The following is a 14,404-nucleotide window of genomic DNA, read 5'->3' as shown; positions in this document are numbered from 1 at the left end:
AGGGCTTCAGCATCCGTTCCAATGTGGGTCTTCTGCTGTAGCTTAACTTGAGGCGGCTTTGTGAATGAGATCACGTGATCTTATCGATTACCAAAAAAGTTTCGAATGATGTACCTAAGTACCTTTGAATCATGGGCGCTATTGCGATTTATCAGAACTAAATTTGTTGGCGACTAGTAATGAAAGACGATTAATGATACTATCGATATTGCGTAACTTTACTTTTTTATCATAGATATTTTGCTTTCAAGGCATTTTCCCATACCTTATCGAACTGAGATACCCTCTAATACTCAGCTTGCTTGTTCCCTTTGAAGAGCAAAGAGAAATCAGCTACCTTATCGGACCCAGGCTCGGACTCAGACTCATATACCATTCAGACTCAGATTATTTATAGACACACCAAGATGCCGCCTACCACGTGTGTCCGCTGCCAGACAAACAAGGCAGTAGTTAAGAGGCCCAAGAACCATCATAAATTATGCCGCGACTGCTTCATAGCCGTCTTTGAGGATGAAGTGCACCATACCATCGTCTCATCCAAGCTGTTCTACCGCGGAGAGAAAGTCGCCATCGGTGCATCAGGAGGCAAGGACTCAACAGTACTGGCATCCGTGCTAAAGACTCTTAACGAGCGTCACGATTATGGGCTGGATCTCGTTCTCCTCAGTATAGACGAAGGAATCAAAGGCTATAGAGATGACTCCCTGGAAACGGTGAAACGAAACGCAGTTCAGTACGACATGCCCTTGAAGATCGTGGGATATGACGAATTATATGGCTGGACAATGGACCAAGTCGTGGAGACTATTGGAAAAAAGGGCAACTGCACGTACTGCGGCGTATTTCGACGGCAGGCGCTGGACAGGGGCGCAAAGACGCTGGAAATCAAGCATGTTGTCACTGGTCACAATGCGGATGATGTTGCGGAGACGGTTCTCATGAATCTTCTCAGAGGAGATCTACCACGACTGTCTCGCAGCACCAGTATTGTCACTGGTGGCTCATTGAATGATGTGAAGAGAAGTAAGCCTCTAAAGTATGCATACGAAAAGGAGATTGTGCTTTATGCACACCACAAGAAGCTGGATTATTTTAGTACGGAGTGTATATACAGTCCTGAGGCATTCCGAGGAACGGCACGAAGCCTCATCAAGAACCTGGAAAAGGTTCGACCAAGCGCCATATTGGACATTGTTCGGAGCGGCGAAGACATGGCCCGGCTCACGCCAGATAAGGGACAAGGGGCATGCGCTTGCGACGAAGGCGAGGGGATGGGTGGCTGTGGATCTGCCGACGCAAAAACATCAGGGAACGACCTCGCACAAATGGAAGCAAGTCTCAAGGAGAAGCCCACAGCCAATGGCCTTGAGACTGAGATCACTTCAAATGCCACACCCAAAGTCATCGATAGTGACGATGTGGTAAAACTTCCAATTCGGCAGCGTCGGTCAAAGGAGCCTGGCCCTGTTCAGCTGCAGACACTTGGAAAGTGCGTCAAATGCGGCTATATGTCCAGTCAAGCAATGTGCCAGGCTTGTACCTTGCTGGAAGGCCTCAATAAGAACAGACCAGAGATCTCAATAGAGGGTTAGATTTTCTTAATAATAGATTTTTGACCACCATTTACTAGCACAGCCATGTATATAATGCTGGCCAGCGAAGCCGAGTTTCTGCCTGGTATATATACACTCTGTTTCATTTGGATTTTGAGGTCGAGGCCCCCCTCTTCTAATAATTCCGATTGTACACCGTAATCGTCTAAGTAAATCGCTTCTCCAGCTGCATACTGTATTAGCACTTGTCCATAAGAAGACGTTGTACATATGCAAGGATATTACCTTCCACCCGTTGCTGAATTCAAATCCCAAAGGTGCTTGGGGGTTGTCTGTCTGTCCTCTCAATGTTCCTGTAAGTCGGCGGTCTCGGTCCATCACTTTGAATGCTAGTTAGTGTCTAGTTCGATCGAAAAATATGCAAAAGAATCCGTTCGTCGAAAAGCTTCTTACTTTGCTACAAGTCATGGTTAGCTACTGAATACAAATGGCCGCATCCGCTGCTCGGAAGTTGACTAACTCTGTCCCACTGATCCAATGAATAGCGCGGTCGCTTGCCCTCGTTCTGCCACGTCTTGAAGGCAGCCAGTCCGGTGCCTGTGGCGCCAAACATCTAGCAACAAACTGTGAGCTACCTCGGGTTCCCTTGTGGTGAAGTCTCGTTCGGTATAGCACATACGACAATCATGATGCCATACGGCAGCAGGGTTTCGAAAGGAACGGGCATGGTGGTGCTGCGCCGCCGGAACGGTCTCTCACTTGGCGTTCGACCGAGAAAAAAATACCGAAAATTGAACTGGGCACTCCAATTGTAAGAGCCCTGCTCAAGTTTGTCGCAATGTCTCGAGTCTGCCGAGCCTCGTTCTTGATACTGAGCCTGCACGTCAGTGGGCAAAGCTCCAATTGGAGCCGTCGAAATCGATGCCTGAGGCCCCAGCCAGGACGCATCCCTGCACCAATGCATAGTTAGCGCCACATTATTCCGTACTGTCTACAGCCCAAAATTTGGCGGGAAAACGCGATAATGAAATGCGCACGCACTGTGCCTCCTACTTCCGCGACTTCAGGACATGCGAGGTTGGAGAACGCGACTGAGGCTGTTGTCGCATCGCCAACAAGAGCAGTCAATAAGCATAAGCCGTTGCAGTTACGTACAATTTGGTAGGGAGGATCAGTTCGCCTCTTATAGATGTTTACATAGAGCTTACACGATAGCAGCTGCGATTAGCGAGTTTTCTGCTTTAGGAAGCGCATCCGAGGGAGCGCCATGCATGCCACCTGATATCAGCCTCGAGTATATCCAGGGCTCTCGATCGATATGCCAGCGTCAAAACGATATCCACACTCTACGAGTCTCAACAAGCAGCGATAACTATGACGAGCGCGCAGTCGATGGAGGAGGAGCTGCAGCAGAGCGTCAGGCTCTCGGAGGACGCTGAATACGAGACAGCGGACACAGCTGGCGAGGATGCGCTCACCCCTGCACCCTTAAAGACTCAGACCATAGTCGCCATCTCTGCTGAGGATAGAATAAATGGCGGCAATAGCATGGACATGGACGAAGATGACGAGGAGCTTAGTGATCGTGATGCTTCCGGAGAGGAGATTGACGACGAAATGGATCAAGATGCGGAGGGAGAAGATTATAACGAGCTTGTGGATCAACAAATAGTGGTTAACAATGGTCACCCCCTCCAGCTGAACGACGATGAGGACGATGACGCAGATGGTGAGGAAGATGGCGACGAAGGGGTTGGCGCGGTTAAGATCAAACCAGGCGATACCGACGACGAAGACGAGGAGGATGAAGATGCCGAAGATGACGCAGAGAGCGACGTTTCAGAACTTCTTAGTAATGCTGAAGATGATTCGGACGAAGAGCCTGCGTGGGAAGATGCTGGAGAGGTAGAAGAGGACGAGGATTCGGAGAATGATGGCCCGTCGAATACGTGCATGTTTTGCAAGCAGGACGAGGAAAATGACCCGAGTGAGGATTTTGAGACGTTCCTGTCGTGTTCTAGGTGTGGCGAGAATGGTATGTCTGCCAAAAAGTTGGAGTATACGATGATAGAAATTTGCTAACAGTTTCTAGCTCACCAGCAATGCGCAAGAGATGCAGCAGCAATGAGCGAACAGAACAGTAAGTTGCGCCAAATACATCATTCTTGGAAAGTTTGCTGACTTAAATAAAGACTCAAAGCACTGGAACTGTCCCGAATGCGACAATGGCGGCTCTGATGAGGAGGAAGAGGAACCGGAGGAACTGGAGAAAGATCCTAGCATCAATGGCCAAGCCAGGCCCGAATCGCAGCTTTCGGACGCTCCTTCTGAGTTGTCTCCTAGACATCAGATGCAAGACGGTGCAGAAACCCAAACTACTCTCAACGACCACACAGCCGCCGGGGATATCGCGGATGAGCCTCGCTCACTGAGAAAGAGAAAGACATCGTCCGTAGAGCCTGAGGAGGCTACTATTGCTCTGAGGAGACGACGACGCGGCCTTTCGACCGATGGCGTGTCTGCTAATGAAGAGACTGATGCCAAATCGGCAGAGCCAACTAGGGGAAGCTCACGTGCGGTTCGATTAAAAGTTACTCGACCGTCTCTAGTCATCATTGAAAGGAAATCGCGAGGATCACTTGTGGTGACCATGCGCGTGCGGGCTGGAAATCTCAAAGAGATTCTCTCGCGCAGGCGAAGAGAAAGGAGAAGGTCTGGAGCAAACGGACGAGCACCACGCACTCCAGTCGCACCATCAGCTGTGCGCCCCAACTCTGGTGCTGTTACAGCAACACCCGTACTCCCAACGCCCTTTACAACAGATTTCTATTCAACACCCTTCTACTCTTTGTTTGACAGGGAGACTGAAGATATGAAAGGAAAGCCCTATGGTGGTATCCTGACGGAAGCAGAAGCAGATACTACAAAAACGCTGCCACAGCCTGACGATCGGAGGCGCTTCGACCAAGCTAAACAGCGCGCAGAAGACGAATGGAGAGCTCGCGTACTGGCAATGCAGGCAGAGATAGATATGCCTATCCGCAAATCCAAGAAATCAAGTGACAACGCCAGCCAAATCGAGTGTATCGAATTTGGTGGCTGGGAAATTGATACTTGGTATGCAGCACCGTACCCAGCGGAGTATAGTAGAAACCGTGTGCTCTACATATGCGAATTCTGCCTCAAGTACATGAATTCCGATTATGTGGCATGGCGCCACAAGCTTAAATGTGCAGCAAAACACCCCCCGGGAGACGAGATATATCGGCATGGATCGATATCAGTATTCGAGGTGGATGGCCGGAAAAACCCAGTCTACTGCCAAAACTTGTGCCTTTTGGCGAAGCTTTTCTTGGGATCCAAGACACTGTATTACGACGTGGAGCCGTTTTTGTTTTACGTCTTGTGTGAGTACGATGAATGTGGCTATCACTTTGTTGGCTATTTCTCCAAAGAGAAACGCGCGAGCAGCCAAAACAACGTATCATGCATTTTGACGTTGCCGATTCATCAGAGAAAGGGATACGGTAATCTACTTATTGATTTCTCATATCTGCTCACCAAGGTAGAGGAGAAAACAGGATCCCCAGAAAAGCCGCTCTCTGATATGGGACTTGTTTCCTACAGGAATTATTGGCGCTTGCGCCTTTGCCGATATTTCATGGAAACGCTGAAAGATGATGGACACAAGCAAAACGGCCTTAGTATTAAGCAAATATCGGACGACACGGGTATGACGCCTGACGATGTTATTGCAGCTCTGGAAGGCCTTCGAGCGCTGGTCCGTGATCCGCAGACAAAGGTGTACGCGTTCCGGATCGATTTAGAATACTGCCAGCAGTATGTAGCCAAGTGGGAGTCAAAAGGCTATGTGCAGCTCAAGCCCGAATGTCTTGCATGGACGCCATACGTGATGGGCCGCAGCAACGCTGTGAATTTTGAGCTTGGCCCACCTATTAATACCATTGCCCCTCGGGAAGATGATGAAGCCAAGGTCGAAGAGGGCGGTAACGATATTTCTGGAGAGTCTCATTCTATCATCATGAATGACGAGGTGAATGATGGCTCACAGTCAATAGCTGGTTCTGTATCAGAGACGGGCGATTCAGGCAATAGCAATCCCGAATTCACCCCCATTTTGTCAATTGAGGAGAAAGCGGCGCCTGAAGATAAAGAGAATACAGAACCGCAGGACGAAATCATGGACGATGCAGAATCCGAGCCAGACTGGATGACACCCTATCGTGATATACCACCAAACCGCTTTGAAGTTTTCCCGCCTGTGGCTGGCAGTCGGCGGACTGATCGCTCACGGCAAAGCGTAAGCAGGCCATCCGGATCTCGTACGGGGGGAGGTAGTAGCTCCCGGCCACGACCTAAAAGGGCCGGGGGTAGCAGCCGTAGCAGACCTACTATCAGCCGGCCTAAGAGCAGCGGGTCAAGAAGAAGAACGGGCGGCACAGGTCGCGGCCCTGGACGGTGGCCTAAGGGAACGAAGAAATCGGACTACGGCAATGCAGACAGCGGCCCTGGACTACCCCCTGGCTGGAGAGACAAGCCGCCGGGGACAGAGATGATTACCGATGGCGATCACAGCGTTGGAACGTCTATGGTTGACGAAGAGCCTGCCAAAGACGAAGTCAGAGTCATGACTCCTCAGCCTTCAAGTAATGGATTTGTACTAAACGTACAGCTCGGAGGACAAGTAGCTGAGCCTTCTGATCAAGGCATCAATGGAGGAGACGAAGACGGCGAGGAGGAAGAACTGGATGCTGATGCCGAAGGCGAGGACGAATAATGAAAGGGAGTTGTTTAAGCAAGCATTTGCGGATGCGGATGCGGATGCGGATGCTCTCCCCACCCTCTCCCACCTTTTTTTTGGCTTTTGATTTTTTTGAGAAGATGAGAACTCTTTTTTTTTTCACCAGCATGCGTAGGGCGTTGGAAGGTATTGAAGGCTGAATCCTCCCCTATTTATTACACTTTTATACATGTAGTATCTCTGTCTTGATATTAGGTAAAGGAGCCGGCGTAGGGGCTGGTTTTGGTGGTGGCGCAAGGAAAACACCGGGTATACCTTTTTTTCTTATTATGTCTACGTGCTTTTGTGCGAGAGGGGGGGAAGGGAAGGGAAGCTGTAGATGGGGAGACACTTGTGATGTAAATCAAGTAGAGTATGCAGCTTAATGACAAGAAGAGGGCGTTGGCTAGTTGAATAACAAAGAGTAAAATGTCTCTTGCATGTCGCTTGCTCTCTGCTCTTGTTTAGTTAAAGCACTTCATGATACGTCGAACGAGGCATCTTATAAAGCAGCTGCCCTGCCATCATCACCACCACCATGGCCGCTCTTCCTCCTGTCTTCCCAAAATCCTCTCCCATAACTCACCAGAATCTCGTCTCCCTTTTGAATCCCTCTACCATCATTCTTCTTCACATCCTTCTCCTTCTTCTTATTCTTACTCTTCTTCTTCGCTCCCCCCAACGCCCAAACTCCCACACAAACCTCCCCCCATCTCTCACACCAGACATTCCCAAACTGCGCATTCGCCCTGTCCACGCCCCCAACCCCCCTATAATCATTCATAAACCGGGCTTCGTTCCCCTCCCCCGCAGCATCCGTCGCCACGTCCATCTCCCGATCAAGCCACAGGTCGTAATCGCTCTCGTCGCTCGTCGTTCCCTGGCCGTGCACTCTCCCGAGATACACCAGTATCAAGCCGCCCGGCGCAATGTTCCGGGTGGCAAATAGCCCGTGCTGGCCGTATGCCGGATGCAGAGGGTCCTGGATGGCCTGGATTTTGACGTGCGGACAGGGAGTTTCGGTGGCTGGCGAGGATGCCGGCGCGGCTGGGAGGTGGAGGGGTTTTGTGCGGAGGAATTGGGTCTGTGTTGGGGAGATGTCTTTGCCGTGGAGGGGCGCTTTGAGATACGGCAGTGAGATGGGCCAGTTTTTGGGCTTGGACATTGTTTTTATTCAAGTGGAAACGAGGGGTTAGTTGAATGATGTAGTATGTTTGCGTGGCTGTCAGATGATGCTTTGTTCTATTCACTTGTATGCAGGGTAATCAATCAATTGGGGGGTAAAAGAGGGCGGTTGCTGGATGTGTATGTCACTGAATACTACTACCTAATATAAATCCAAAAACGTCCTTCGCACTTCACTTGCATCTTCGTTACACGCCACAATTATCCGCGTCCAGACGAAATAGAACAGTGGTTATACTACAATACTAATTTAGCCCTTAATTAGCTTCATCTTTTCCCTGTCCTTCGTGCCATGATGCTATCTTCCTATCCTCCCAGATCGTGTATCCTCTTTCGCCCTTTGTTTACAGTAAAAAAAAAAAGGTGAAGTCGGAAGTAGAAAATAAAAAACAGTTAAAAAAACAAACAGATATACCATTTCCCCCCATCGCATTGCTCCTATTCGTTGCTTCCTATCCTATCAAGCCTCATTCCCAATGCTCAATGCGCCATCACTTCTCTGTAACGATCCAAGCTCAAGTCGACCGAGTATGCGAGCAGTCTGTCCTGTGTAAGTGGAAGGCTCAGAATCCTGGATCGGAGTTCCATATCCTGCATTAATGTTAGATATATGGATAGATAAATAAATCAAGATTAGTCTGGGAGCACATACCTGTTTCTGTCGCGTTGCCTTCACAATTTCCCTGGCAGTTTCGTCCGCCATGTCAGAAATAGCAGCATATCGCGTAATGTTGCTCTCTGCTCCAATATCCTTCACTGCGTTGAGACCAGCAAGGAGTCTGTCGAGTAGCGCAGGCGACGCAACTTCTCCTTTCTCGCGGCACTCAACAAGCTGAAGGAAGTGGCCGTAAATCTCACCACCCTGAGTCCATTCTGTGATACCTTGCTGCTGATCTTGGAATTGTGAGATGAGAGAAGACAAACCAGCGTAGTCACGTTCAACAATGGCTTGAGGTGCAACGTGTTGAATCAGAATACGATGAGCCTCGGCATGTGATCCCGCTCGGAGAAGGCACTGGACTTCTGCCACAGCATCCTTCTTCACGCAGCGCATGTAAAGCGCAAGTGCCTCCCAGATCCACGCCGCGGGAATGCGATACTTCTCTGTGAGCATTACGAAACCGAGATCCGATTCGGACCCAATCAGGTTGGCGTGTTGGCAGAGGTGCTCTTGCAAAGCCTTCTTGCGCGATGCTGTGTGGTGCAAATGCAGGAGCACAAAAGCAGCCTCCAGCCACTCTCCAGCTCGGGTTAACTGAGCGGCAAATGCAATAGTAGCAGCGTCAGCCTTCTCAGTCCCGTTTGCGCCATAGGAGACCTTGCCAGTGGACGTCAGGGCAATACCCAGCTGCCATCTAAGCCTTGCGTCAAGGGGAGAGAGCTGTGAGTTTTCTGGCCGTAGGATAGCTTCCAAGTCGGCGTCCCGGTCGGCATATAGCTGGAGAAGGCCCCATAAGAGATCTTGGCGGGTGTCGATGTTCGCATCGTTCCAAAGAGGAGCAACGCCTTGTTCAACATACCAAGGGCGAGGCAAATCTTCCTTGTCCTGGTCGATATCATCTTTGTATTCCTCAACAGCGGCAGACAAGTCGTCATGGTTTGAAATGGCGTACCATAATCGCAGACCAAAGGATTGCCTCCAATCTAGACCAAAGTTCTTGGAGATGACAAATGAATCAACTCGATCCTCGTTAGGCATGCCTTTAAGACCTTCGCAGACGCAGACGTTTCCACTCAAAAGCTCATAAATCGTACGAATAGCCTCGGAGAACTCAGATAGCATCTTCGAATCTAGCCACGACTTGATCTGCTCTCGCATTTCCCTCTTCGCGACATCGCTAGTGCCGATCAGGGGGACCAGAGTAGCGAGGCGGAAGTTTTTGCCGTCCAAAAGGTACTTGCAGGCCTCTGCGATCCGGTGACCAGCGAGACATGCAAGTGCCTTCTCTTCGCTAGTAGCCGCCATGCTGATGGCTGTCGATGAAGCCTGTTCAACCAAGTCGGACCAAAATTGGGACAGTTTGTTCCTGCGCACCAAATGTTCCTCCTCTGTCGCGTTCAGGCTGTCTAAATCGTCGAATAGGATACTGGCTAGTTCCCAGACCTGTTTCTCATGAATGCTAGCGGCATCATTCACGTTCTTATGATGGAACACGCTCTTGAGGCTGGTGGTGTGCAAGGTAGCATATGGCACTCCTTCTGTCATACGGATTTCGGTCACGATGTCCTGGGACGAAAGGAAATTCTTTGATGACTGCCGAATTAAAGTTAGCTAGTCAGATCACAACGGCTACTGTGACTACACTCGAACCAGACAACCCTTACCTCAGCAGCAAAAGTAGCTAGACGGACATCTTGCTCCTCAGTCCGAATGCTGGACCGCTGAAAAGTCAGAATATCCGTGTTGTCGCGAATTGACCGACAGGAGTGCGAGCCGTCCAGGGATCGAATCAAAACGAGAGTCTCATCTGGCCCCCAGGTCGGTCTCGAGGCGCTATGAAAGGCGAGCTCGCCATCTTCAGCCGCGACGACTTTTGCTTGTCGCTCGTAGGGCCACTATATTGAACACAGAAAATTTTAGCATTTTATTCATTACTTTGTTAAATACAAATAAAGCCTCCAACCGGCTCAGAAATAATTATCAATCTCAACAAGTGTTATATAGCGAAACAGTCAGGGTACCGACCTTGGGAAAACCTTTTGCAGATGGAGAAGCATTAGACTCCTTGCGCATTGGCTTTGGCTTTGGCTTCTCAAATAAGGAATTCATCAAGTCGATGCTCGTTGCAAATCCACGTCCTTGCTCCATACCAATATGAGTGCCGACCGTATGTCCATCCTTCCTATCTGGCCTGGCGGCACTCCGCCCCCAAATGGACGACTTCCGCAAGTCAGATTCTTCATCGAGATCAAACGTAACTGTTTTACCTCCACGCTTAGCAGAAGATCCAGTCAGTTCTTTGGCCAGTTGGCGGTCTCGCTTCATCGGGCTGACTGTCTTCCTCAGCATTTCTGTCCAATCGTCGCCATCTGCGACTTCAAGCTTAACGGGGCCAGCTGAGTCCTTCATAGCTCTCATTCTAGCTCTGAGAATGCCACCAGGAGTTGAAGTTGCACGCTTAATATCCTGGCCACCCTCGGACGAGGCATCGTCATGCTCCGCGGCGAGATGATGTCCGATAGAAGATCTCGTCATGTCTTCATCCTCGGACATTTCATACTCTGCGATGTGGTCATCTTCTAGAGACAACTTGACATCATGTGTAGCAGAGTCCGCGGAGCTAACCCCTAAAAAAGACTGCGGTCTGGTCAGCTCAGCTGCGAACAGCCCTTCTTGCTCATCGAATGCGCCGGGCAACATGTGCGACTGGGAAAACACCATCGCATCATCATCATTTTGTGAAGAGGTAGGTGCATGAAATGCTACAGGTGGTGAATCTTCGGCGGGGGGGTCGAGAGTCATGTCAAAGTCGGTCTCCTCATCGGAGTCATCCAGTCCATAAGTCGTGAAATGTTCAACAGAAAAGGTCCAAACGCCAGTGTCCACGTCGTAGCTTTCGAATGTAGTATCGACGATGCGCCTGAGTCGCTCAATATGTTTGTTGAAGCGCTTAGGATCACTTGCGACTCTCCTATCACGACCACCACGAGGCCAGGATTGCTCCAATGATATCCTAGCGGGCACATTGAGGCCCTTGCCAACAGGCGGCTTCTTCGCTGCAATGGGGTAGACGGTCGCAGATCGAGGCTCCAGCTGGATGATGCCACCGCAGAGCTCGTCTAGGTCGATGCCGCTAATATCCACAGGGATTTTGAAAGTAATTGAGCCGACATTCTCTCGGCCAACAGTGAAGTTGTCAATGCGCTGTCGCTGGATCCGGTTCATATTCTGAAGCTCCTCACGGGAAGGCTCCATCCAGTACTTTCCTGGAGCGTTGTCAAAGCCGTTGACCTCGGGCTCAGGGGTAGCGCTGTCTTCTTCAGGAACAATTGCCAGTTCCTTATCCTTGCCTTTGATGTGCTCCATTTCAGGGGTTCGAAGTCCGTTCGTCATGGGCGTAACCTTGTCCAGACGAGGAGTCTCCTCGGCAGGAGAGCTTGGGACATCGCCAGGGGCTGGTAGAGCCGCACGCACCGGGGGGGAGTCCTCTCCGTCCACGTGCGTATCGAAGCTAACACGTTTCGCCAGCTTTCGCGGCCCAGTACCATTGTCACCATTCTGTTTGTCCTTTAATGGCGTGGAAAAGAGGTCGCTTCTCAATTCGCGGTTAATAACCAGCTTCTTGGAGCCCGTGCTTCCATACCAACGCGTGTTGTTAGTATTCGAAAATGCGCCAGGTAAGAGGATGCTGTCATCAGTGTTGACAGTACGGCGGAGGTTGCTGGATGACACACTCTTGCTGAGAGCAGTTCCACTGGGGGTAGAGCCAAGTAAGCTACGACCCAGTGAGCTAGGGGTACCGGAGAGGCCAGACGGGCTTGCTCCAGCGGGCGTGCCATAGGTGCTGTATGAAAAACCGAATCCTCTCTTCTGAGGTGTACCAAAACGGCCTGATGCCGCAGGTGTGAATTTGTACATGGGGAAAATAGAGGGCCTCTTGGGTTTCGGTTGTCCACTCAGGGGAACGGCGAGCGGACCAGGGTTCGGGACCTCGTTTCCACCAAGCCCAGCGAACAGTGATGGCGAGCCGTAGGCCGATACATCGCTCAGATTCGCGGTGAGGCCCTGGGGGGCATTATTAACCTGTTGGCCGCCACCCAGCAACGAGCTACCGAGACCAATGCTCTGCTGTTGTTGATTGCCGGCGTTGCTAAAGAGTCCACCCTGGTTTTGAGCTGCGGTATTGCCGAATAGTCCACCGCTCGGGGCAGCGGTTGTAGCTCCGAAGAGGCCAGGCTTCTGCTGATTCGTAGCGGCTCCGAACAGACCTGTTCCAGCGGACTGTTGAGTCTGGATATTGGCTCCTGAGCCACCAAAAAGCCCTCCTCCGGTATTGCCTGGCGTGGCAGTGCTGGCACCGAAAAGGCCGCCGGTAGCAGCTGGCTTAGCTCCAAAGAGTCCTCCGGTGGCTGTACCTCCCAAGCCCGTCGTTCCCTGTTGTTGGGTGTTACCAAAGAGACCACCGCCAGTGTTGGTGTTGGCGGCTGCAGGTGTGGAACCAAAAAGCCCTCCTGTAGCTGGTTTTTGCTGGTTGCCAAATAAACCTCCTGATTGTTGGGTTTGGGCTTGGCCAAACAAGCCTCCTGAGGTATTGGATTGCTGTTGATTGCTGTTTCCAAAGAGGCCACCACCAGTTTGGGCGTTGGTATTAGCATTGGCGTTTCCAAAAAGGCCGCCGCCGGTTGTATTAGTCGTAGCCGAGCCAAAGCCGCCGCTAGTGTTTCCGAAGCCTGTTGATGCCGTATTGGTGTTGTTGCCGAAGCTGAATCCAGTATTCGCAGGCTTATTCTGAGTATTGCTGCCAAACAGTCCTCCGGTGTTAGTAGTAGCGTTATTGGCTCCGCCAAAGAGCCCACCGCCAGTGGTATTTGTCGCTCCAAAGCCAGAAGTGCCGGTGGTGGTGTTTCCACTTCCAAACATGCCGCCGCCTTGATTCTGCGTAGTATTTGCACCAAAGAGCCCTCCAGTCGCCGGTTTGTTGGCGTTGCCAAAAAGGCCACCGCCAGTATTGCTAGCCGCAGTGTTATTCGCACCAAATCCACCACCAAAGCCAGATGCAGTATTTGTGTTGGTGTTCGATCCAAATAATCCGCCTGTAGCATTGTTCGTGGCTCCAAATCCACCGGTTGCAGTATTCGTCTGGTTGGTATTACCGAATCCACCGCCAAAGCCCGAACCCACGCCAAAAGCGCCAGCACCGCTGGGGTTGCCGTGCCGTCTACCCTGAGCGTAGTCTGCTAATCTCAGCTCATCAGCAGACCACTTCTTATAAGGATCTTGAAACAAGATGTTCTGGAAGGCGTTGGACTGGTTGGTGTTGCTATTAGGCTCCTTTTCCGTAAACGCTTGGAAGGGAGTGACGGCGGTGCCCGGGGGGTCACCAGTTGCGCCGCCCAAGGTATTGGTCGCGCCAAAGCCGCCAAAGCCTGTGCCAGTATTGGAGGTGGTGTTGCCGCCGCCAAACATAGGGGAAGGTGTGCTCGCAGTGCCGAAACCGCCTGCTGGTTTATTAGCATTGCCGAATAGGCCGCTGCCAGTGTTACTACCAAACGCTGAGGGGGTAGTGGTATTGGTATTTGAACCAAACCCACCAAAGCCCGTACCGGTGCTGGGGGTGCTGGAGCCTCCAAAAAGACCACCAGAAGTAGTGTTGGTGGCAGGCGTCGAACCGAAAGCAGGCTTGCTGCCAAAGCCACTTGCGGTTGACCCAAAACCTCCTACAGCCTCGTTAGCATTATGAAGGGGGGTGGTGATGGTCGAAAAAAGAAGGACGCAGGATCTGAGCCTCTCGGGAGCCCACGCGACCTTTTCTTGAGGAGACAAACTTACCAGCTGTTGAGCCAAAGCCGCTGGGAGTAGGGGTGGTGTTGCCAAACAGGCCGCCGCCAGTGTTGCTAGTCGCACCAAAGCCGCCGGAGGGGTTGGATCCGAAGCCTGCGTGTCTCTCTGTCAGTGAATGGCGCAACCTCTTGTCGCGGTCGAGATTAAATGTACCTGATGAAGGGGTGCTAGTGCTTGCTCCAAAGCCACCAAACGCACTTGACTGCTGCTGGTTGTTCGAGCCGAAGCCGCCCCCGAATCCGCCACCGAACGACATGATGGGCGTCCGTATATCGCGGTCTTGGGAGGAAGTTTCCGATGCTGGGAGCTGCCCGCAGACGATGCTCGGCTATGGTAAGGCGTGCTTCGGAAAGAGGAGAG

The 14,404-nt window shown here is 51.2% G+C and overlaps 5 protein-coding genes across 5 annotated transcripts; 2 read left to right on the top strand and 3 right to left on the bottom strand.

Annotated features, from left to right (window-relative positions):
• Positions 1-188: 188 nt before the first annotated feature.
• On the top strand, positions 189-1,630 carry NCS6 (nucleotidyltransferase). The gene has a single exon (XM_024904993.2). The coding sequence runs from the start codon at positions 408-410 to the stop codon at positions 1,593-1,595; it is 1,188 nt and encodes a 395-aa protein (XP_024763951.1). The 5' UTR covers positions 189-407; the 3' UTR covers positions 1,596-1,630.
• A 131-nt stretch (positions 1,631-1,761) lies between these two features.
• On the bottom strand, positions 1,762-2,283 carry TrAFT101_002836 (uncharacterized protein; the record flags this gene model as incomplete). Its single annotated transcript, XM_024909521.1, has 4 exons — positions 1,762-1,782; positions 1,842-1,936; positions 2,073-2,169; positions 2,236-2,283. 4 exons carry the CDS (start codon positions 2,281-2,283, stop codon positions 1,762-1,764), a joined length of 261 nt encoding a protein of 86 aa, XP_024763950.1.
• Positions 2,284-2,634: 351 nt separating this feature from the next.
• TrAFT101_002835 (uncharacterized protein) lies at positions 2,635-7,368 on the top strand. Its single transcript, XM_024899389.2, has 4 exons — positions 2,635-2,717; positions 2,775-3,591; positions 3,649-3,696; positions 3,749-7,368. The coding sequence occupies exons 2-4, from the start codon at positions 2,931-2,933 to the stop codon at positions 6,352-6,354; spliced, it is 3,315 nt and encodes a 1,104-aa protein (XP_024763949.2). The 5' UTR covers positions 2,635-2,717; positions 2,775-2,930; the 3' UTR covers positions 6,355-7,368.
• TrAFT101_002834 (uncharacterized protein) lies at positions 6,860-7,522 on the bottom strand (the record flags this gene model as incomplete). The annotated part of the gene is made up of 1 exon (XM_024903459.1): positions 6,860-7,522. The coding sequence occupies one exon, from the start codon at positions 7,520-7,522 to the stop codon at positions 6,860-6,862; it is 663 nt and encodes a 220-aa protein (XP_024763948.1).
• A 104-nt stretch (positions 7,523-7,626) lies between these two features.
• TrAFT101_002833 (uncharacterized protein) lies at positions 7,627-14,300 on the bottom strand (the record flags this gene model as incomplete). Its single annotated transcript, XM_066126709.1, has 7 exons — positions 7,627-8,133; positions 8,195-9,796; positions 9,868-10,098; positions 10,229-13,701; positions 13,750-13,920; positions 14,033-14,137; positions 14,198-14,300. 7 exons carry the CDS (start codon positions 14,298-14,300, stop codon positions 8,023-8,025), a joined length of 5,796 nt encoding a protein of 1,931 aa, XP_065982816.1. The 3' UTR covers positions 7,627-8,022.
• Positions 14,301-14,404: the final 104 nt, after the last annotated feature.

This window comes from Trichoderma asperellum, chromosome 2 (assembly GCF_020647865.1).
Source record: "Trichoderma asperellum chromosome 2, complete sequence".
In the NCBI taxonomy this organism is placed as follows: Eukaryota; Fungi; Ascomycota; class Sordariomycetes; order Hypocreales; family Hypocreaceae; genus Trichoderma; species Trichoderma asperellum.
Note: the sequence above shows the minus strand (reverse complement) of the source record. Positions and strands in the feature narration are given on the sequence as shown.